General features: G+C 46.0%; 1 protein-coding gene across 1 annotated transcript; it reads right to left on the bottom strand.

The window, feature by feature from the left end:
• Positions 1-651: 651 nt before the first annotated feature.
• On the bottom strand, positions 652-23,602 carry LOC135447764 (transmembrane protein 182-like). Its single transcript, XM_064712848.1, has 5 exons — positions 23,204-23,602; positions 13,932-14,049; positions 11,962-12,060; positions 8,739-8,876; positions 652-1,862 (listed from the first exon to the last, which is right to left on the bottom strand). The coding sequence occupies exons 3-5, from the start codon at positions 12,032-12,034 to the stop codon at positions 1,633-1,635; spliced, it is 441 nt and encodes a 146-aa protein (XP_064568918.1). The 5' UTR covers positions 12,035-12,060; positions 13,932-14,049; positions 23,204-23,602; the 3' UTR covers positions 652-1,632.
• Position 23,603: the final 1 nt, after the last annotated feature.

Genomic DNA, 23,603 nt, shown 5'->3' with positions numbered 1-23,603 from the left:
CGCTCCAGCCCGAAAAAACACGACGAGATCAAATCTTTGTCATTTCTCAAGTGTCTTTACAAACCTCTGCCTATTCAGGACAAATTATTTCACCCCCAGTACCTGGATAGTTTGGTGGAGAATTAGGAGGTGATTGCTCTTCACAGGGTCACTGCCACATCAGCCTGGATGACTGCAAGAATTTAAATGTGCTTAAATGTTATATAATTTGTCATTTTAGATCTGACTCTTGTAGGTGTCCATAGAATACAACAAGGTCCCAGCTGAGCTGCCTGATAGGGCTGACAAAACAAAGGCAAAAAAATAGCAATTCTATTGTCCCCTCTCCCATTCCTCCAGCTCCCACCATCATTCAGTTTTTGGGTTGAGAAACCTCCCTAAACTTTGTCCAGGGAAAATATTAAATTCAGAGTAATGACAAAAACTATTCAAAACAAATTTATAGTGAGAAATTGGCATGTGAAGAACTGATGGGGCACTGGCACAGCCCAAGGTGATACCACAATATCATGCTATTGTCCCTCCTTTTCCCTCAACCAGGATCACCTCTCAGTTTTTGGGTTGGGAATCCCTACAAAACTGCATCCAGGGAAAATATTAAATGCAGAGTAAAGCATTGCTGTAAAGAAATACTAATTAATTCATGTTATATTTCAAGCCACAAAAGTTAGTTTATTCCCTTATTGAAGGTTAGGTTAGGTCCAGGTACATTTGTATCTTCAGGATCAGGGCTTTTAAGAAAGAAAAAAGTTTCTCATGTTTCCCGACATCCCATTAAAATGGTTGTCCTTTGACGTCAATTAGAGCTGGCCAAGGAAAAAAAATCATCCTTAATTGCTTTTTAGAAATAGACATTATTGCTTGCACCATCACAGCCAGATTCGATTTCCTTTTACAAGAAACCAGGATGCTGGGAATGCTGTAAAACTCCAGCTCTGCTGAATATGGATGTGGAGCTCTGCTGACAGAGAGCTGCTTTCCCTTGGGCTGTGGAAAAAACTGGTGCAAACCCCACCAACGTGCTGAAATATCTCCAAAGTGGAAAAAGGCTGGAGCTGGATCTCAGCTGGGGCTGGTTTGGGATGGGCAGTGGTCGGAGCCAGGCTGGGAGGGCTGGGGGTGCTCACCTGGAGAAGAGAAAGCTCCAGGGAAACCTTCCAGGGCCTAAAGGGGCTCCAGGAGAGCTGGAGAGGCACTTGGGACAAGGGATGAAGGGACAGGACACAGGGAATGGCTCCCACTGCCAGAGGGCAGGGATGGATGGATATTGGGAAGGAATTCCTGGCTGTTAGGGTGGGGAGGCCCTGGCAGAGGGTATCCAGAGAAGCTGTGGCTGTCCCATCTCTGAAAGCGTCCAAGGCCAGGTTGGTGGGGCTTGGAGCAACCTGGTCTAGTGGAAAGTGTCCCTGTCCATGGCAGGGGGTGGAACAGGATGGGTTTTAAGGTCCCTTCCAACCCAAACCACTGTGGGATTCTGTGGATGCTCAGTGCTCCATCCCTGCCTCCCCATGAGAGTGAGCGCAACCTATCCCCACAATCAGAGCTACAAAAACGATCAAACCCTCAAAACTTGGGTGTGTTTCTTTACCAGGAGCATCACCAAATTTTCTCAAAGCCTTTTCCACACTTGTCTTACTGCAGGGAATCCATAATGTCTCTGCCCACCAGGAAGAAGAGGAGTCCAGAGAGGAGCGCCAGGGGCACCCCCGCGGCGGCGAACATGAAGGACCAGCCGTAGTAGACGTGCACGGGGACACCATCCAGGCACCTCTCGCTCCTCTCCAGGAGGATGTACCTCTGGAAGTCCGCTGCAAACTCCTTCCACATCACAAAGAGAAACACGAGCAGGAGAAACAAACCTCCTGGGGAGAGAGAAAACTGAGTTATTGTGTGTGCAGGGAATACAGGAATAAAGGTGAGAAAAGATTGCTGCAGGTTCTCATCCGTGCTCGGCATCAAAGCTTTGTGTGGCAGAATTTCTGCTCCTGATGTTGCTCTGCAGGTTCCTGTGGGAGCTGAGGCCACTGGCCATGGACAGCCCCACACCAGAGTGATCAGTTCCTGCCTCTGACACCTCCTGCTTTGACCACCAGCTCTTCTGAAGGCTCTGCTTTAGCAGGATAAGGCTATGGAGAAATGACACAAGCAGGGCTGATGTTCCCAGCAGGGAGCTGCCTTCCTCTCTCCAAGGTGGGATGTTTCACCTTTTTCCTTTTTAATTTCTCAGAGATTAATGAGGAGACACCAAAACTTACTTCTTCCTTTTCTGTATCTACCTTTGCAAGCAGTGTCATAGCCAATCCCTACCAGGAACACAAAGATGCCACACTAAATCCTGCTGGTGGAAAAATTCTGGCACTGACACCCCCAGAGCCAGAAGAGCCAGCACATTATGGGGTGGGAAAGGCACACAGCCATGAGATATTAATCTTAGGTGGGCTACTAAATACCAGAATAATAACAAGAATTATTACAGGAGCTTATGCCACGAAGCTGGAAGCAGATGACAAAAATTAGAGTGGCCCAAATCTCACTTACTGTGTATCTTGAAAAAATATATATTTCTATGGTGCGTTTTAAACTCAACATCTATTAAAGCTAAATAGTGATGGTGTGTTGACAGGTCTGAAAGCAGTTCAGAAATATCTGATCTTGCTACTTCACAGGTAGAAGCTGCTATTTTTAAATGGTGCTGTATAACATATAGATATACACACACACACATATGAAAGAAATACATCACAGCTTATATTATTTTTATGGTTGAAGTGAACTGCTCGAAATTAATTTAGTTGACAAGTTACCACACAGTTCTGTGGATGTGTTGTGGCTTCTGCAAGATTTAATTTCTCCCCTTGCCATTTTTAAATCAAAGGTAGTTGTGGTGTATTTAATTATTCTTTCTGGCAGCTTATGCACTCCAAAATCCAGCTCTTGTGCTAAGGAAAGGAAAGGGGTAAAGATTGATGTTGATTTATCTGCTTAGGGAGGTTACTGAATCTTCAGTCAGAGAAAACACGTCTGTGTTTTACTGTGATTCTGTTTATAATGGTTATAAAAACATCTCAGAGACAAAAATAAGACTCACATGAAGGTAAGAGGCTTCAAAGTCCTCACTAGGAGGGAGATAGAAGTTGCAGTTCCTCACTCTAAGCTGTCACATTTACTAAACTGCCTCCCATGCCCTAAAAAGATGCAATCTTACCAATCAAAAATTGGTGCAGCCATAAAAATATTCTTTACATCACCCCACACTGAAATTCCAGCCATTCTCCCTGACGTGGAGGAGTCCTTGTTTTTCCTGGAGAGGCAGGCAAGGAGTTAAACAGCAGCTGCTGGAACATTTGCATGTTCATTGAGGTTTTGATACCACTTGAAATTAAGTGCACAAATAAATATTTTACACTTACCATGATAGTTGTATGCTTAAAATACCAATTATTCTACTATAAGAAAGCGATGGTGTGTTCAAATAGTCGCATGTCCTTTACAAAATACAATGTATTGATAAGAAGGCAATTAAGTCTTTATTACTGATGTAATTTAAAATTAAATTAATTAGATAGCAACTGAACCTTGAAAAGTGCTCCTTTAAAGATCAATTTCTATTTCATTAACTTATAATACCTACCGTAAGAGACGCAAATGAAAGCGCAGCCCCGGTGGGATGGAGGACGTGGGTATGGAAATGTACTTTGGAATTCTGCTTTAAATAACCAGGAATTCTGTGCTGATTTCTCCCAGGACAATTTATATGGCCTAAGTCTCGTTTTTTGAAGTAATCAGATCAAAACCTTTCAGTTCACACTGAGGAGGGTGTGGCAAGTCCCATGTGTGGGTGGCGCCATCCCCAACCTCTTCGGGAGATAAGGAATGGGAATTGGTCCCTCCTCTGGCCTCAGGAGAAGCTCCAGGTCTTGGCTTTATTATGGAAGGATTTATTATTAAACAGGTACTGGAGGTGATGGCATGGCCATGGCATCTAAATTAAGAATGTTTTCACACTCTGGGCAAATGACAAGATTATGTAGAGCAAGCAGCCTTCTTCCCTGGAATAATTACAGCTGAGTGATGAAGAATCCCTGGGATTTACACAATGTCCTCAGCGGGAAGAGAAAATCAGAAGGGCAGGTGCAGGAAAATGATGGTGGGAGCTCAGGAAAGCCAGCTCACCAAAATTTCCTCAGCCAGAAATGCTTGTTTGGAGCAATCACAAATATACCTGAACCTGTCTAAAATTTGTCACACTTACACTGATCAGCAGCCTCTTCATCATGAGAAAATCATAATGTTTCACTCCTATGTTACCAAAGTGTTTGGCATTTTTGTTTTAAAATGCTGTTGTATTTGGGATTTTTCACCTGTTGAAGAGGTTTCACTTTACTCCCTCCCTTATGGGGCTTTTGGACACAGCAGAAATCATCTTTGTTTCCTGACAGCTTTGGATGTAGAGACAGATTCCTTCCTGCTTTGGGCAGCAAAAGGAAAAACTGAAAAAATGTAATTTTCTGTCTGAAACAGGACACTGGCATTGGCACCCACACCCGAGACACAGGATAAGTATTGGATTTGGGTAAGTGAAGACCTCACCAAACCTCATCCCCTGTGCTTTCTCCACCAGAAAATTACCCGAGTGATTCCTCTCCTTGCCTCCTTCTCCTTCTTTTCCTCTGTTCATCAGGGTGGTACTGGGAAAAATTAACTGCGAAACTCCATCTCCAGACTGATGAGGTCAATGGCATCTTCTGGGGAGGGGCTAATTGCCAGAAAATTGCAGTGGGGCATTAAATCTGTCTCCTTTGTGCACTGCAGATCTGGGAGCCTGGAGCTCCATCCCCCTCTCCCAACGGAGCTGCTGTGTCTTCTGTGTGGGCAAATTGAAGTGGAGCTTTTCCTTTCTCTCACTTTATTTCCTTGTGACACCTTTATAGCTGCTAATTGTGGGGACAGGTGAGTGAACTCAATCTTTAACTCTTATTCTGGGGAAGCTACTGAATTTTTGTGTAATCTGCTAATTAGGAGAATAATGAACTTTGACTCGTTCTCTCTCCCGCTCGTTGCCTCTTAGGGATGTTAATAACAGCGAAATGGAGGGGTGACCTTCAGCTGCCCTTCCATAACTGTCAGCCTTCCCTGCACGTGGGGAGCCTGAGACTGCCAAAGTGGAGCTGCTCCATTTGGGAAGCAGAATCTGAGCAAAAAAATCCAGCCCTTTAACTCACAGGAGTGGGAAATCTGCCTTTTTTTCCATGCTGTTGGGTCATGCTGAAGAACAGGTTGGTCCCACCATGGGCAGGGATGTGTCCCATCATCCCAGGGTGCTCCAAACTCCATCCAACCTGGCCTGGAACACTTCCAGGGATGGGGCCTTCACAGCCTCTCTGGGCAACCTGTGCCAGTGCTGCACTTTTAAGTTTGGTCTCTAAAACACCCAAAGGAAAAGAAAACTGAGGAGCACAAGGCAGGAAAAAATGAAGGACCAAAAAGTAGGAAAGTTGTCTCAGCAACTCAAAGAGCTTCCAGAAGCTGCAGCACAGAGCTCACCCAGCCCTCCTGGTGACATTGTAGTGACAATTAACCAACCTCAGGCTACTGAAACAAAGGGACAATCAGGCACCAGGCAGGATCTGCACCCCTTGGAAGCACTGAAGCTCATTCCAAGATGGCAAAAGCTGGGAGGAAAGCACACACAGGCTACACTGACACTTGCCTCGTGTATTCCAGGTGCTTTTGGGAGAAGGCTGGCAGGGAAAACTGCTCAGAAAATGGCCTCAGCTGCAAAGGCAGCACCAGCAAATGTCAGATTGGTATTAGGTCTTTCCAGAGCCACCCAGGGGAGGAATTCCAGAGAAATGGCTCCAGTGCTTTGGAAGGGCTCTCAGAAACACCTCCAAGAGCAATCCATTGTTTATTGGAGCTGGCACAGTCAGGTTTGCCCTCTGGAATGTACAGTAAATAAAAGGCATCCCAGGGGGAAATCCAAAGGGATCCAGTTGAGCCATAACAATCCTCACCCTTAGGCGCTGGATTCCCCCAGGGACACATGGACACACCACCCTCCTCAGGCTGGTCATCCATAAATGTCTGGGAATGCATGTGTACCAGTGGTGTCTTTAGAGCCTTTTGGTGAGAAAAGTGACGTCATTTTGCAAAGAATAACCACGACTTCTCCCAAAAGCAGGGAGCTGGTGGGCAGAACAAAGCTGCTGGTGAAGGGTTCCCTGCCAGGCTGGGACATCCCGCAGTCCTGGTGCTCCATCTCCCATTCCTGCTGCCAGACCACATTCCCACTCTGCAGATTGCCAGCTTTTTCACACTTCCTCAAGGAGAGATCCTTTCTGCAGGGGAGGTTAATTAACACTGACCCGCAGGCCATGATGAGAAGACAAGAGGAGCTTTCTCCTGCATCATCCCTGCACATCCCAAAGGAAAGGGATGGGTTGGGGACTCGAGCCTCTGTTAAATCCATTGTTCCTACTGCTCAGTGCAATTATGCTAAATATTTTTAGAAGGGATAACGAGAAAATAACCATGGAGGGATGCAACACAAATCCATCCAGAAGCCAGGGCCAAGCAGGATCCAGAGGTCTGAGATCAGGATAAGCCCCCCGAATAAAAGGATCAGTTGAAACACTAAGGAAACTTTGCTGAAAAACACATTGAATCCTTCTGCTATCATTTGAGTGGAAAATATAGCAGGAAGTGTCTTCCAGCTGAACTCATTCTCCTGAACGACTGTTAATAACAATGATTGCTGTTCAGATTGAAGCTGCATTAATACAAACTTCAATTTTAACACCAGCATCTTTGTGTAATGCCAAGAGGTTTATGTGATGCATAATCAGCTCTTCCAAAAAGTGTCACATTCAAAGCCCCAGCCTTTTAATCAAGGAGTAGTCAAATAAAGTGGAAAAGCAATGAAGAAAAAGGAAAAGGAAAAAAAAAAAAAAAAAGGAAGACAGTTGAGTATTACTCGGCATCCTTTTCTGTGATATTTCTGCCCAATGTGCAGGCTGGACATACTCCTCAGGGACATCTGCTGCTCCTGGGAGCCTGGACTGCAGATGGGAAGGGAAAGCTTCCTGCCCTGGTACAGCCCTTGGATTATTATCCAATATGGGATCACAACTACCCCATGGAAAACTACAGCCTTGGGAATCTGTTTGTGGAAAAGGCCCAGGGGGTGCCAACAGCTGGACATGAGCCCAGGGTTCCCAGGTGGGCAGGAGGCCAGTGGCACCTGGCTTGGGTCAGGAATGGTGTCCAGGGGATCAGGGCACTGCTGTCCCCTGTGCTGGCACTGCTGGGGCACCTCCAGTGCTGGGGCAGCTCGGGGACATTGAGGGGCTGGAGAGAGTCCAGGGCAGGGAACGGAGCTGGGAAGGGAATGGAGCCCCAGGAGGGGCTGAGGGGGCTGGGAAGGGAATGGAGCCCCAGGAGGGGCTGAGGGGGCTGGGAAGGGAATGGAGCCCCAGGAGGGGCTGAGGGGGCTGGGGAGGGAATGGAGCCCCAGGAGGGGCTGAGAGAGCTGGGGGGGCTCAGCCTGGAGCAAAGGAGGCTCAGGAGGGACCTTGTGGCTCTGCACAGCCCCTGACAGGAGGGGACAGCCAGGGTCGGGCTGTGCTCCCAAGGAACAGGGGCAGGAGGAGAGGGAACAGCCTCAGGCTGGGCCAGGGGAGGCTCAAGTTGGACATCAGCAGGAATTTCTCCAAGGAAAGCATTGTCCACCTCTCTCACAGGTTGCCCAGGGCAGGGATAGAATGACCATCCTTGGAGGAATTTAAAAGTTGTGTAGATGTGGCAGCTGGAGACATGGATCAATATCAGAACCTTTCTTAAATATTTTCACTAATGTTTATTGTGGGGCAGCAGGAGCTGGTGAAGGATCTGCAATTAAGCAGTGGTTTTTCACAGAAAGATCTGATTCTATTACAAAGTTCTTCACTTGGCTCAGCTCAACTGAGCTCCAGCCTGTGGCTGCTTGAGTCATAAAAGAGCTTTTTTCTGAGTTTGAGTCACTGGTATAAATCAAGTATTTCTAATATTGAAGCCAGTTATAACTCTCAAATACAGAAAAGGAAAAAGCCCAAGTGATAATTCAGTGGAATCATTGGTAACAGCAGTGGGAAAATTGAATAAATGCCTATTTTTAATTCATTTTCCTGCAGTGCCATCGTTTCATCTTTTCAGGTTTCCTTAAGCCAGCCCTCCCATTTTGGATCATGGGGTTTGCCTTTCATCCCTCCATGGGTTTCCAGCTCTATCAAAGCTAACAGCAGAGGAGCAGCCCAAATGCAAAGCCTGACTTTGGGAAACTGAGTGGGGCTGATGCTGCCCTGACTTAACACATCTGCAGGCTTTGCTGAAATGAAAGGGTTGCATACAGGAGTAGTAAAAACAAAGTGATTTTCAAAAATCTCAGCCCTGCTAGAACTAAGGACTATCCTGCTAAAGCCTGGCTGAGCACAGAATGATGGGATCACAGAATGGTGTGGGTTGGAAGAGGACCATAAAGGAGGTCATAAGGACCATAAAGGCCACAGACAGGGACACATAAAGGCCCATAAAGGGACACCTTCCCCTGGACCAGGTTTCTCAGAGCTCCCAGGGGTTTAAATCCAGAGGGGAAGAGGGAAATAATCATTTGCTGCTCCCATCAGAGCCCCATCTCCCACGGCAGCGCTCCATCCCCACCTGCCCCCATTCCACAGCCACCCTGCCCCTGCCCTGTCCCTCACCTGAGAGCAGCAGGAATCCTCCTCCAACTTTGTAGGAGTGGGGGCTGGAGAAGGGAACCCCACAGACCAGCAGGAGCCCCCCCACGAGCCCAGCAGCCACGGCCAGCAGGATGAACGCCGTCCAAAATCCTCTGTACACTGCAACAGGAGCAAGGTCGGTCAGAAAGGAGAGGGAAAGAAGGAAATTACAACCTCAGAAATATTTTTTACTTAATGATGCCATGTTTAACTCCTGCTTTGGCAACAGTAAAAACAACAACAACAAAAAAACCAACGTTGCTGTGTCAGGCAAAGCTGAGGCTCCAGCCTTGCCAGGGCACCTGGAACAGCCACGGGTTCAGGGGGAATGTAATGCCCCACAGAATGGGACTGGAATGAGGCCAAAGGGTTGGGAGGGTTTGCCAGGGAGGCACACAAATAAAAAGGGTGGGAGGAAAGGACATTGCTCTTAGCTGTGCTGGGGAAGGTTGGAAAAGCTTGGCAAGAAAGGAAAGAAAATAGCAAAATTTGGAGAGGTGGATTCAGACCACAGCTTTGTTCCACTTTTAATTAACACTTCGGGAAGGTGCCAGGCTCCTGGTTTAAAATAAAAGCAGTGTTTGCTAGCAGGAGTGCAGGGAAAACAGGAGCTCATGAGTTCCCCCATTAATGGCCTTGTTAGGCTCTGGGAAAGAGAAGGGGCAGGAGAGCAGTTGCCTGTCCATCCCAGGAATTTGGGGCTATAACTTCATACAACACCCCAGGCAGAGCTGAGCAAGCTTGGTCCATCACATCCCACCAGCTGGAACAGGATGGGATGTAGCTCACTCATTCAAGTCTCCAGTAGCCAAGTGTCTTGCAGACACTGCCATAAACCTTATCCAAAGGGAGTGGTCCTCCAGCAGAGACCCCCTGATACCCTGCTCCCCATCCCCTGATCTATCTGATCCCTTGGAACACCCCATCTCACCCTGCCAGTTGTTTTCCAGAAGCTCCAGCTCGATTTAAGCCGAGCACAGGCAAGTGGGTAGTGCTGAAACGATTCACACTTGAAAGAAAAATGATACAGAGGAGATGCGTTTTCCTCATTTGAAACCATTTTGTCAGGAGAGCCACTTAGGGAGAGATAAGTATCTTGAACTCTCCAAAACCACAGAATTCATTTTCATGTTTAACCTCCCGTCACCCGTTTCTCTCAGGGAGCCTAAGAGGATGCAGATAAGGCAGAATTATCTCTGGAGCAGGTAATAGCTGCAGGACCCCTCTCCTTGGGCAGCCTCCTGCTTTGTCAGCCCTGGCAAATGAGGAAGGGCTGGTAGGAAAGAAAAGGTGTCAGCGGCAGGGTGTTATCCCAGGGAATTGCAGAGGATTGGGGCAGGAAGGAGCCCAGTGCTCTGTCAGAACTCAGCACATCCCTCCGGGTGTCCAGAGTTGCCAGGACCCCACAAGGGGGCTCAGAGACCCTGGCATGCAGCCCAGAGCACCTGGGGATTTGATTTTGACCCCTGGAGCAAAGTACCAGCTTTGTATGAGGACCTGAAAGTCACACAGGTTTGAATGGTGTAGTAATAAAATTATCACAGGGTGAAAATGTAGATTTTAGGATTTTTGGTATGGGGGTTATGGGGGCAAGATGGAGGAATTTGGGCGTGTCTAGCCTTTCTTCTTGTTGTTCTCCATTTTCTGCAGTGATACTGGCACTTTGGGATTGGTTTAGAGTAGAGGTGCACTGTCTAACATAGGTGATAGGTATTGGGAATTAAGAGTAAATATGATATACGTAGTTTGTCGTATAAAAGGACAACACAGGGAGTGCCTGTGGCTGCCCTGCTGAGCAGATCTCGGCTGGGCAGAAAGAAAATTTTATAGATAAGAATTAATAAACAACCTCAAGACCGAAGAGTGAAGAGTCCAGACTCGTTCTTCAGTTGTGCGGGTGAAAGCAGAAACACCCTATGGATCTTGGGGCTGCAATTAACAACCAAAACCCGAGAGTGCTCCAGCCCCCTGAGCCACCCCAGGCCCCCGAGGTGATGGGGACAGGCAGAGCCCCGGCTGCAGCCCCCACATCCCGGCACAGCCACGGAACCATTGGGGTGGGAAAAGAGCCCTGAGAATGCCGAGATGGTCCCGGGACTGTCCCAGGGGACACATCTGGGAGGGTTCCACAGCCGGGGCTGACAGGCAGGGACAGGTGCCCCCAGCGCCCCTTATTAGGATGGAAAAAGCAGTGTGTGTGTGTACGTGTGTGTTTATCAGCAGGATCATTCAGAACTGGGACGCTGTGCCCGTCTCTCCCCAGCAGAAACAATCCCACTGCTCATCCCGCACCAGCTCCTCCTCCTCCTCCCTCCACATCTCCTCCATCTCCATTCCACACCCCGGGGCAGGAATTCTGCACAGCCAAAGAAATGAGCTGCCCTTCCTCACATGCTCCTACTGACAATATTTTTTTTTTAATTAATTTCTCATAGAGAAGAAAAAAAATAAAATAAAACTAAAAAAAGGTACTACTAAAGGCTAAGGAAAAGGTCAAGATGTTTGTTTGTGCAGAATGCCTGCCCTGCATCCCCGGAGGCAAGGCAGACTGATGCACACTATTTAAAGAAATCAATTCATTTCAAAAAAGATCATTGAATTAATTCTAACTGCTGCCACCAATTTAGCAAATTAAAATTCCTAACAGCAACTGATTCATTAAAGAACTTGGAAAATATAGAGAAACATAAATAAAAAGGGACCCGGTTGAAAGGAAGCTCTCCAACTGTGTAGTGTTCATTGCTTTAAAAATAAGCCAGTCACTTATGTGGATTTTCTAACAATTTGGTTTTTAACCAATTTTCCTGTGCTTGTTTATTTTGTCTTGCAAAAATCAACACCTGAGCTACCCCAGAAAACCAATTCTGGGATGGAGTCAGCACTCAGGCTGGGTTTGGGTGGTTAGGCTCCATCTCTTCCCAATGAGAGAGGAGATGGGAGAGAATGGATTTATCCTCCTGGAGGAGCTGAGACCATTGGGAGGGAGCTCAGCCCATCCCAGCCCTCCAGGCTGGAGGAGAAAACGTGGGGGAACCTCTCAAGGTGGGCTGGGGCAGCCAAGCCAACAGGACTGGTGGTGAAGGAGCTTTCCAGAGGTCTTGGCCGTGTGAATTTACAACAGGAAAACCACAGCACTGACACACATCCCAAATGTCTGCCTGATCCCTTGGAAAAGGAGCTGCTGGGGAGAAGGAAAGAAACTCACCTGCAGTTGTGTCATAGGAGGGATGGGGGAAAGGTCCCACAGCAATGGGCATGGGGAAGAGGTAGCCATGCATGCAGAACTTGGGGTGGGCTTGGCTGGCTGGAAAAGATAAAGAAAAAGAAGAATTAAATCCCAGTTTGCTTTTATTTCCTGCAGAATCAGTTACAGTACTGACATGGTGATGTGCTGTCGTGCAAAACCCTCAGTGAAATCAGAAGGTTGGGGAGGAAAAAAATATAATAAGTCTTGGTTAGAGAGAAAAAATAAAAATAGAAATAATAATTATGAAAGAGGGGAGATATCAGAGAATCTGAGACTGCTTCTTGCACATCTTCTCATCTTCATAACCTGACTCTGAGGTGGACAAAATCATGAAAGATGGAACAACTGAAGTCCGTGTCAATATCCTTGCTGCTGTTTTCCTCTAGAGAATGTGCCTGACCACCTGGAAGGGTCAAAATGTTTGGGTACCAGAACAAGGCACTTCCAAGACCTCCAGCTGGTGAGAAGGAAAAGCACAATTAGAATGGAAGTGCCCCATCAATATTAATACCACTGAGGCTTATCATGATTAACAGTAATAGAATGAATGTTAAATGAATTAATTAATGGTTGGCCACTTATTTAAATATGTTCCCCAGCTCAAAGGAGCACTTTATAATAGGTGGACATTAGTTCATGCTAAATTGACTATGGAATACCTATTGAATTAATTATTACATCCACAAGACCAGCAAATTAATTTGCCATGATCAATCCTATTATAATAAATACCTAAAGAAGTAGCAAAAAATTTGCCAGTTATCAGAGTGACTCATTTTACTTCAGGTAAAATTATATTATGTATTTCCATATAATGTAATTCAGTAGCAAACTCCCTGTCCCAAGTCTGTCCTTTTTTACCACAAATTTCCTGTGTGAAAAACCTCCCATTGTTGAGTGGTGGCGGGAAGTATTCCTGCAAGATTTTACAGGAAACAGGTCAGGGGCTGGGGGACAGCGAAGTCATTTGAAATTTTAATCACTGCAGAGTAAATTTAGTGTAGGAACCTGCACTGTTTGCAGGGAAGTGCCCTCTGAGGGGATTGTGCTGCTCCACAAGCTCAGGAACATCTTCCGTCAAGGCCTTGGTGGGCACAGGGCCAAGGTTTGTGTGGTGTTTGAAGCCTTTGCAGAATTTATTTAAAATCTGGGGTGGTTTTATCACAAATCCTACGTTAGAGTTGTGGTCCCCAGCAGGGCTGGTGCCAGGTGTGTCCTGGTGTGGTCTCACTCCTTTCCTATTCCTGGTGGGAGCACCTGGTTCACTGGGCCAGCCCTTCACTGCATGAGGGACACCAGGGTGGCACCAACCAGGGTCCCTTCCTTCAATTTGTTTTTTAAGAGTGAATGTATTTCCAAAAAAATAAAGGATTTTGCATCCCTCTCTGTTTATTCTCGAGTGTAATTTCAATGATCTTAAACAGTAAAAGAGGTGAGAACTTAAAATAAAATGGCTTTCCACCACTGGTCCTGGCACCCAGTGCTGAAACCAGTGGGAGCTGGGAATGCTGAGCACCTGGAAGGCAGAAAACAGGGACAGAAGAGCAATGCCAGGAAGGGCATGGGCTCACATTTACAGAACTTTGCTGAACACAAACATCAAGAGGTATTGGGAGGAAGGGGGAGGAAGGATCTGCGTCTCCTTGCTGGTGGAAGCCACCATTTCATATAACCTTGTAGGTGATCAATTAAATGGCCTCATGAGGTTGCAACACTTCAGTGAACAACCCTCTGAGAGCAAAATCCAAGTCAAAAAATGAGCATAGAAAGGGCACAAAAAGAGTGAGCCAGCTTTGCTTTCGACAGAATATGAGAATGACAAAAATGAAATAAAAACTGTCTCCTCATCCCTCGGAGCTCTTCCTGCATTTGTTTCCCATTAAGCTGTGATGGAATGCTGTGGATAGGGAGTATGGCATTGTACTCACTGTACCAGAAGGTCCAGATGCTCTCGGGGTGGCCCTCACCAAAGAACCAGCACCGCCAGAAGAAACCCTCGTGGTGGAAAGTGAGGATCTCATTCCCAGCCTCTGTTGGAGTTTCAGCCTGGGGAGGAATGAAAGTCCAGGCTGAATCAGGGAACATCATGGTACAAGGGGTGTCAACTTGGCTTAGACAGACATTGATTTAATTTTTTATGGGGTTTTCTTTTGGTTTTTTGAGTCAGTTTTGGAGGGATTGGGGAACACAGAGGAGCTGCTGTCTTTGACTTTCTGCTGTGTCACAGCTACAAAATGTTCTGAAAACAAATCATCCTGCAGCCCTGCACAAACCATTTGCCTCCTTTTCTCCTGTTATTAAACCCCTGCTGGATGGGAATTTCAGGGAGCTGGGCCTCCTGAGTGTGTTCTACTCCACAAACACCTTCCTCCAACCTCCAGACCAGACCTGCCAGCACAAGATTTTGGTCTTTCTTGAAGGGACAATATTGCAAAGTCCAGCCATAGAAGATTTATCAAAGAACTTATTAAAATTATCCTCAAAACCAGCTTTATCTTCCCCACAGACAGTTTGGTAAAGGAGACAGGACTGTGACAAAATTAAGTTTTATGACAGATGGGGAATGTCCATAGAGGAATGGTGACAGAAAGGAGAAGGGAATCAGCAGGGAGTGCTAGAGGTACTTATTCTGTCACAGGTTAATAGGTTTGGGTGGGAGGGACCTTAAAGCCCATCCAGAGCCACCCCCTGCCATGGCAAGGACACCTTTCACTATCCCACACTGCTCCAGCCCTGTCCAGCCTGGCCTTGGTCACATCCAGGGGCAGCCACAGCTGCTCTGGGCGCCCTGTGCCAGGGCCTCACAGGGAAGAATTCCTCCCCAGTATCCCTCTGGCAGTGGGAAGCCATTCCCTGTGTCCTGTTCCCTCCATCCCTTGTCCCCAGTCCCTCTCCAGCTCTCCTGGAGCCCCTTTAGGCCCTGGAAGGGGCTCTGGGGTCTCCCTAGAGATCTGCTTCCCTCTCCTCGATGTTTTATGTACCACATTATAGCAGCTCCTGACCTGATTCTCCTTTTACTTTCAGGATAAAACCCTGACTATGACAAGGGGAACATTCAGCCCTGAAACCTCCTCAGCTGGTGGCTCTGACTTGGTGCATCCACATTTCACTGAGCGTGCCAGATACTCAGCCCATCCTTATCTGTAAGGGACAGGATTTGACAGTTTAAGAAAGGGCAGAGAAGGTAAAAACAGAGCCTGTTATTCACAACCAGTAACAGAAATAATAGAAACAGTCTCTGAAATAGAAATAAAATAGCTCAGAGGGAAGAGTAAGAGCAGTTCCTATTTGTGCCTGGTGCTTTTGAAGTCACTGCCTCAGCGTCAGGCTCCCCAACACTTGGCCAAGAGCATCTCTGAAATGTTTGAGATGCTTATTTGTGTTGTGCAGTGCATCACCTCTGCTCTCTCCACTTTTAAAAACAACTAAAATGTGAAACAATTAACACTGTCACTTCCCAAGTACACAAAAAACAAGCAGCACTTCTCTGTCTCTGCCATCCCCAGGCTTTACTGAGCTGCTTGAAACTAAAGACCTTGTTTTCTGTTTCACTTCTCCAGGCATTTTTCCATCATAATTTTTTTTTATTTTTTTTAGTTAGGAAAGTCATTTGGAACCATGACTCAAGCAAACAGTGCCCTACATTTGATTATGGGATTCTGAAATGAAAGAAAAAATATTTCTTGCTGGCATCATGATGCCTACCCAGGGTGACTCACTGCACCAGGAAAAAAAATCAAACCTAATTGGATTGAACTTTGAAGTAACAAAAAGTCTGCACACAACGAGGATCTTCCTGTCATTCTGTAATGGAAACCACACATTGATTGGCACAAAAACATTTCGGGGGAGTGGGTGGCTCGAGGAACTGATCTGGTTGTTATTTCATTGAAGAGTTAGACAACAGCAAGTGCAGCAAGAATCCAACTTGAGGGATCTATAAACGAGTGACACCAGCCCTTAGCACTAAAATATCAAGCTGTCCCTTGAAAATTACATTTCCTGCTAACTAAAATCCTATATAAACCTTACTTTGAGGATATCCAGGCCGCTGGTCGGATGGGCAGGAACCCGTCTGCTCTGCTCTGTGTCTGATGTTCTCTTTAGTTTGGTGTCTGTGCTGCAGCTGTGCCACTTCAGATGGAAGTGACTGCCAAGGCCCACACTTTTAAACGTGAACTAGTTTTAAATGAAAAAACTACAGAGGGAGAAATCTTCTAATGGCAAATATCAGGAGATATCTTTTGTCTTTATAGGGAAATGCTGTCAACAGCTAAAGCTCTTACATTTTTGCCTTTCATTCTCTAATGTTCGTACCTGCCAGATTACAGAGATCTCTTAATGCTTCCTAGACACAATTTACTCCAGTCAAAACGCTCAATATTATGGAAAAGCCGTGTTGGATTTTAAAGAATTTAAAGTTTTACCTCAGGCTGATGTTTTACATTAACAGGTCACTTTCATCGAGCATAAGCATTATCAGAGATTTCAAAATTTTAAGATCTGCAATCATTTAGGCAAGTTCTTTCAAAGCACAAGGATTCAGAGCTCACCCCGCCGGTGCTCAGAGTGCTGTTCCCATGCTCGAGGAGCCCGCAGGTGTCGGTGGCCAGCAGCCAATAATCCGTGCCAAAGGCGATGAGGAAGAGCAGCACCCCGGTGCCCCCGAGGATCCCGGCTGCCAGGGCAGCTGCTCCGGCCTTCATGGGGCAGCAGGGGGGAAACCAGCCCAGGGGAACTCAGAAAAGGAGGAAAAGCCCCGAGTTTCCCGGGGATCTGGGAGAGCAGGGCCAGGGAAATGCTATTTTTGGGTGTGGGTAATGATCTCCTGGCTGGTGTGGGTTTCAGTGGGTGGTGGGGCAGGGCTAATAAAAGCAGATGACCTGGTGTGAGCGAGCAGCTGTGGCATTAAGGATCATGACAAGCAGCTACAGAGCCATCCAAGGGGACGCACGGCTGCTGCTGCAGGAGGAGCAGAGCCAGGAGCCTCAGGACACAGCTCTGGGTCACAAGTGCAGAATTCCTGGGGCACCAGGGAGTTACTCCCATCCCTCCCTGCACACACGAGCAGAGGTGGGCTCAAAGGTCTCCCCCACACCCTGGAGCCCGTGGTGTCCTCAGCCACTGTGGTGACACCCCACAAACGGCAGTTCTGGGATTTGCATCTCCTCCGTCCTCTGAGCAAAACTCTGCTGTGGCTTTTACAGAAAGGAACTCCAGGGATGCAAGAAAAACATGAAAACACTGGGAGATCTCAAATATCCCAGTGCTCCTGGGAGGGGTGCAATCACCACCTTTGCACCAGGCAGGTCCACACAGAGCTGGACAAGGAGCATCCGGCCAGGTGCACACACGGACACACCAGGGATGTCCTGTAAGTTATGTTCTCCCTCCTGCCATGAAAAAGTGAATTATGTGGGTCCATACCCCTCCCACCCACCCAGTGTCTCCTGGGAGCAAGGACATTCCTGCATGGAATTTCACTGCCATTTGCTTCCCAAAGTTTTTGGCTTTTGCTGGAGCATCTGCTGTAGATCACTGCCAGGAATGGGATGCCAGACTAGGAAAATTATAATTTCTGTAGGGCAATAACAATATTCCTGTGGCATGCCAGGAGTTTGGGAGAAGAAATTTAAATTACAGTCAAAAATCAAGTTCTGATTTTCTGACCTTAGCCTTAGTCATGACCTGTTCTAAACATGGGGGTGATGATGTTGACTTCCCTATCCTATGGGAATTTGTGCTACCAAATTAATTTCCAAATCAATTTAGTATTTAAAATTACCTGTGAACATATGGGTATCTCAAAGCAACTGCACACTGGTTGGGGAACCTGGAGAGGGTTGGGAAAAATTTTGACTACACTTCTTATTGAGGCATACAGAGTGATGAATGTTCTCAGTCTTCTGTTGTGCTTCTATAAGCAGAACAGAATTTGAATTATAATAATTTATTTTATCCTCTGCATTGTCTTTCTTAAACATTGCAGGGGTAGCTGTTAAATAACACATCAGACCTCTCTCCCTCACTGTCCTGGGGCAGAGCTGCACCTGGTTTAACCTGACCATGTGAGGAATTCCACAGGATCCAGAGCAATCCCTTCACTGACACAGGGAAAAGGAGAGCAGGGACAGGGTGCAGATTTACCATCATGCAGGGTCAAACTCAGCCACAGAGCTGGGATTCTGCAGGAATAAACACACCCTGTCCATCCCATTGCCCTGCCATGCCACTGGAAACACTCCCAGCTCTGCCAGGGATTTCCATGTAGGTTCTTGTGATCAACCCTCCCTAAACCTCCATTCATCCCATTCCTACACAAATTACCCCTTCCCACCTCATCCCAGCATATTCACTCTTTTCCCATAGTTTTGAACACACCCATCTCCCAGTCACTGGTGCTTCACTGCTCTCTTTGTAGTGAACATAAAATGGCTGATTAAATACAAAATACAACTTATCTATCACCTAAATAATCAATTAGTGCAATTCCAATCAGCCATTTAATCACCTGTCTGAAGTAACAATGACAATTGGTTGCCATCTCTTCTTGTGATCTCCTCCTCAAAGCTGGGCACGACTGACAGGAGCTTTGGCAATGCCCAGAGCTGGATGAAAACAAGGATTTGCACACCAGGAGTGAGGAATTTTTTTGTAGCTCACGCTGCAATTACATAAAATTAAAATGCAAAGTGGGCACTTGTGTATTTTTGGTTTAAAAAAGGGATCAATGCACACTTCCACATTTCTGGGTGTGTTTTGAGCCAGCTGTATTTGGCACTGCTGTTTTTGTGCCACTGCACATCCCGAGTTAGTGCTGTTTGCCATTTGGAAGTGTCCTCTGGAATTCTGGGTCCCACTGGCAGCCAAACCTGCGTGGCTGAGGCAGAACATTGCTGGTGCCCAGCCTTGGCTCTCCACAGGATGCCCTGTGCCCAGCCAAACATCCTCCAGGTTCTGAGGCTGTGAACAGGAATTGAGTTCCCAAGGTTGAAATGTCTCTCCACGCACCGAAATCCCACTCCTGGCAGGTGTTTCTTCTCAAAGACAGGCTGGACAGGGATTGCAGCAACCTGGTCCAGTGCAAGGTGTCCTTGCCCATGGCAGGGTTTGGAACTGGATCATCTTTAAGGTCCCTTCCAACCCAAACCATCCTGTGACTCCAGGATGAATCTGTGACTCCTTGTCACAGCCCCAAGCACATCCTCATCACCTTCAGGATCCAAAATATTCCTGGGCAATGAGACCATGTGGTGTCTCCACAGCCTATAGAAAGTGGGAATGATGATGTTTGTCCTTTGGAACCCATGCTGGGATTTTGGGAAAGCCACACCAAAGCCAGGCAGGTGAATTCACCACCCAGCACCACATTCCATGCAAAGGCAGGCACAAACACCATTTAACTCCCAAGGAAAACAGCCCTTCCTTTCTTCCCTTCCCTCTCCTGGTGCCAGAAGGGACCTTGCCTTCAGCATCCTTTTATCCACAGGTCAAATAATGGTGCCAACCATGGGCAGCTCCAGGACTTCAGTGGTTGAAAAGGAAACTTGTATCCTGAGCATTTTATTAATTCCTAATTGACCCCAAAGATTTTTTTTTTGTTTTCCATTAAGCTTTTAAACCAAAATTGTGACTCTCCAAATATATATATATTCCAGCAAGAAGCTGGGGCAAGTCAGCTCAGATTTTTCACAGAATTGGGTGTTTTACCTTTGAATTGATCAAAGACACCATCAGCACAGTCTGTGTTGTTATTTCCTGTAGTTTGATCCGTGCTCACAGAAAAATTTACATTTTATGTAGATAGATCAAGATATTTTCAGTCTCTCATGCAGAAAGCAGAGGATTTCTTGGAATTTGAAAAAGAGATGAGTTTCCAGGGCTGCCTTTGGAGATTTCACGGAGTCCCTTTGGAGATCTTCAGACCTTTCCTCATTGGAGCTTGGCTTGATGATCCTGGGTGGTGAAATCCTGGAATAGATGGTTCAGGGCAGGGGGGAGTCCCCATTCCTGGGGGGATTTAAAAGCTCTGTGAATGTGGCACTTGGAAACACAGGTCAGCAGTGGGGGAATGGTCAGGCTCCATGGTTTTAAAGGGCTTTTCCAAAATAAATGATTCCATGGTTCTATGATCTGCCCTGCTCCAAAAGCATCCCATGTAGTGTTTCCTTAGGTAGGTCAGTGAATCTCTCTCAAGTCTCTTCTTTTACTCTTTTCTCCCCAAACCTCTGAACAACAAGACACCAAGCACAGCAAAGCCAACCAAACCACAACAAGAGCACCCCAGCACTGCCAACTTTACCTTGGAACAGCCACCAACATCCCCAATGGTTTCACAAAGAGCATTCCCCCAGGCTGAGCTGTGCTGGAAGCGAGAGCAATGATACCCATGCTGACATTTGCCCCTTTAATTCTGCATTAAAATGATAATCTCCAGTTCATCTCCATCACATGCTCCTTTTTCATCTCTCCCGTCTCCACGTCTCTTGGAAGAAGCACATAAGCCTGGATGTTGAAAGATCCTTAATGGTGCTTCTGAGGCTGAATCCCCTCCAGGACTTGATGTCAGTAGAGAAAAAAGCTCAAATTTGCCTCACCTGCTTCTCAAGAGCTGCCAGCCCTTTCCAGGATTAAGTCATTATAATCTCCTTAAGCAGTCATGAAATAAAATAAACACAAGTGTGGTTTTCTGCTCAAAATAAAAATACTAAAGTTCACATGAGGAAATGCTTTTGGAGTTGTGAGTACAGGGGAGATTTTGCCTGATTTTCAAATGCAGCTGACTGATGTCTCTGCAAAGAGTTTTCTGATGTGGTTCTTGGGCTCTTGCTTTACCATCGAGCTACTCCCCCTCATTAACAACTTTTGCCCATTTTAACCTGAACTTTCCACAGACTCCTGTAAACTTCCAGAGTAGGCACAGAGCAAAAACTCTCTGAACTCCTAAAGGAATCAAACTGATGCAATTTATTTCCACAGAACCATGCAATATTCAATGATACACTGAATCCGTGTTTTTAACACTTTTTAAAGGACTAAAACCCTGGAAAGAATTAATTAGGCATGCTCTGAAGCCTGAGCACTTAACAGTTTTCCACTCGGTTGTAGAATTTTAAGACCACCAACACTGGATACTGGTAAAGATTATGAAAGGTATTCTGGGCTGAAATACAAACTAGTCAGAGGGCTTGGCCACTGAGTGACTGGAAAATACTTCATGAAAGCTTTAGCCAGGCTATTATATTTTGTAAAGAAATTTTAAGAAAAAATCCGCAGTATCCAGAAGGTTAAATTTAGGGCAGAGTGACTCACTGGGAAAAAATGTCCTGCTGGGAATATTGTCTTTGCAGATCAAGCAAATTGTTCATGCAGCAGAGAGGTACTGAAGGACCCAGCACTCCAAGTGGGGCTGGAAGGGAATGATGGGCTGGGATCCATGAAGGATCTCGTGCCTGAGCATGGGAATGTGGAGCTGGAAGGGAATGATGGGCTGGGATCCATGAAGGATCCCATGCCTGAGCATGGGAATGCTGGGCTGGGGTGGAGCAGCCTCTGCACACCTGGAGCCAGAAACCTCTGGAAGTGCCAGGAGCTGGGAGATGTTGGCATGAAAATGTCCCTCGTGCTGATTTGAGATGAAAATGTACCATTTAAAAAAAATGCAAAGAATATATTTTTTTTACCTTTTTTTTTTCCACATCAGAAAAAATTTCCTTTCAATTTTCTGGCATTTTTCCAACCACTTCTGTTGCCTACAGCAGTATTGCAAAGAAATCTACCCCTGCCAAAACAACCACCATTAAATAAGGTCCTTGATAACCCACAATGATATTGCAAAGAACTGATGGGAGTCTCAGCTGGAAAAAGTTCCTTATTTAAGTGCCTGATACCCAGAAAAATGATGCATGCTGCACAAAGATGACAAGGATGGATGCAAGACAAAGATGGTACAGACACCCAGGTATTTCAAAAATAACACAGGTCAGATGCAAAAGCATAAAACCAAAATAAAAGAGCCAAAAAAACCCAAGCAAGAATTAGTCACTCACAGTTTCTATCCTTGAGTAAAAATTCCTAGACAAGCAAACTGATTTAATTTCCTTTTTGGTCGCCCTTTACAGAATAAAAACAACTCACCTTAGTAAACCCTCCTATGACTATTTACCATGCAGAATTTAAGGAGAAATTTAAAACACTGAGGACAAAACTGGAGGTGAACAGGGACATTCCAGCCCCAGAGAGCTGAGGACCTTCAGGTTCAGTATTTTTTTCTCTCTCCCTTGCATGCAATGGCTTTCACCAATGAACAACACCACCAATTTTATTTCCTTGTTACAATTGCTTTCCTCACTCGTGATCTTGGGATCACTGGCCAAGGGTCGAAGGAGCTGCTGGTCCAAGAGGATTGGCCTGGAGTGACACCCAGAGACACCCCTGAGTGTCCCCAGCAGCACGTTGAAGATGCAAGGAGAGAATAACTCAGAAATTATCCCATAACACAGCGAGTTTAATTGAAAGAGAAATGTAGAACACTGCAGCATATTCATAAATGTCTGAGATTGTATCATATATTACAACATATTCAGAGATGGGCTGTTTTCTAAACCAAGTGCAGCCAAACCCACATGGCTCCCATGCACATGGATTAAACTAGGAAACAAACCAAAACTGTAATCAATGGAAGATGACAATGAGCCTATATTAAAATCCATGCATATGTACATTTTGTATATACACATGTAAACCACACATCTATTGGCAAAAGCTCAAATTTTCCTTTGCAATGAAGTGAATTTCCAGTGATGGAATGACCTTCAAGTCAACAGGAACCACCTCAGCTTATGCCAGGACACCATAAAGGGGTTTTTTTCAGAAAAAATAAGATATTGGATTATTGCAAAGCAAATTTGCACAAATTTGTGCCTTGAATTTAAAAGGAAAGCCCCAATGTACCATGCAGGGGTCTCCTAAGGGAGTATTTCTGCACACAAGGAGTCTGGTTCTGCAAGGCCAAAAATATCATGGTGGGGAGTCTGTGAATTCCTACAGTTTCTTTCAATGCTGTTTCAAAAAGAGCCACTTGTTCAGATTAAACACTCTTGGATCAGAGGAAGGAGAAGAAAAAGAAAAATGTCAATGCAAAACTAAAACTTGTCCTGTCAGGTTCAGGAAGGACAAGAATTCAAAGGCTTGAACTTACCTGGAGTTTCAAAGAAAATTACCCAAATCTGGGGCTGCCTGTCTTCCTCAGGTCCTATCCCCAGAGTTTTCCTGCATCTGCTGTGCAAAGGGCTCACACCTTTCCTGGGAGAAGCCGCCAGGGTTTGGGTCACCCTCTTGGCACTCTCAAACCCCTCTAAACCCACAGCTCCCAGCTATGGCAGCATAGATCATCCCAAAATATCTTTACAGGATTAATGCCACCAACCAACCACGTCAGAAACCTTTTCCCATCTATTTAAGGGCTGTCCCCCTCATCTCCTGCTATCACCACTGGGTTTGGAGCCTCCTCATTTTAACTTTGAGGTGAATCATTCCTTACATAAATTTTCAAAAACCAGAAAGAACACATTTCTCCCTTTTAATTCAGCTGCAAAAAT

This window comes from Zonotrichia leucophrys, chromosome 4A, assembly GCF_028769735.1.
Source record: "Zonotrichia leucophrys gambelii isolate GWCS_2022_RI chromosome 4A, RI_Zleu_2.0, whole genome shotgun sequence".
NCBI classification, from domain to species: Eukaryota; Metazoa; Chordata; class Aves; order Passeriformes; family Passerellidae; genus Zonotrichia; species Zonotrichia leucophrys.
This window is presented reverse-complemented; position numbering and strand designations above follow the sequence as displayed.

What these genes read in the sequence shown, in the direction of transcription:
- LOC135447764 (XM_064712848.1), bottom strand. Translation starts at nt 12,034, where the DNA reads ATGCATGGCTACCTCTTCCCCATGCCCATTGCTGTGGGACCTTTCCCC. An exon ending in CTCCTATGACACAACTGCAG is followed by an intron (nt 8,877 to 11,961) that starts GTGAGTTTCTTT and finishes CTCCTGTTGCAG; the next exon opens with TGTACAGAGGATTTTGGACG. An exon ending in AGGATTCCTGCTGCTCTCAG is followed by an intron (nt 1,863 to 8,738) that starts GTGAGGGACAGG and finishes CTCTCTCCCCAG; the next exon opens with GAGGTTTGTTTCTCCTGCTC.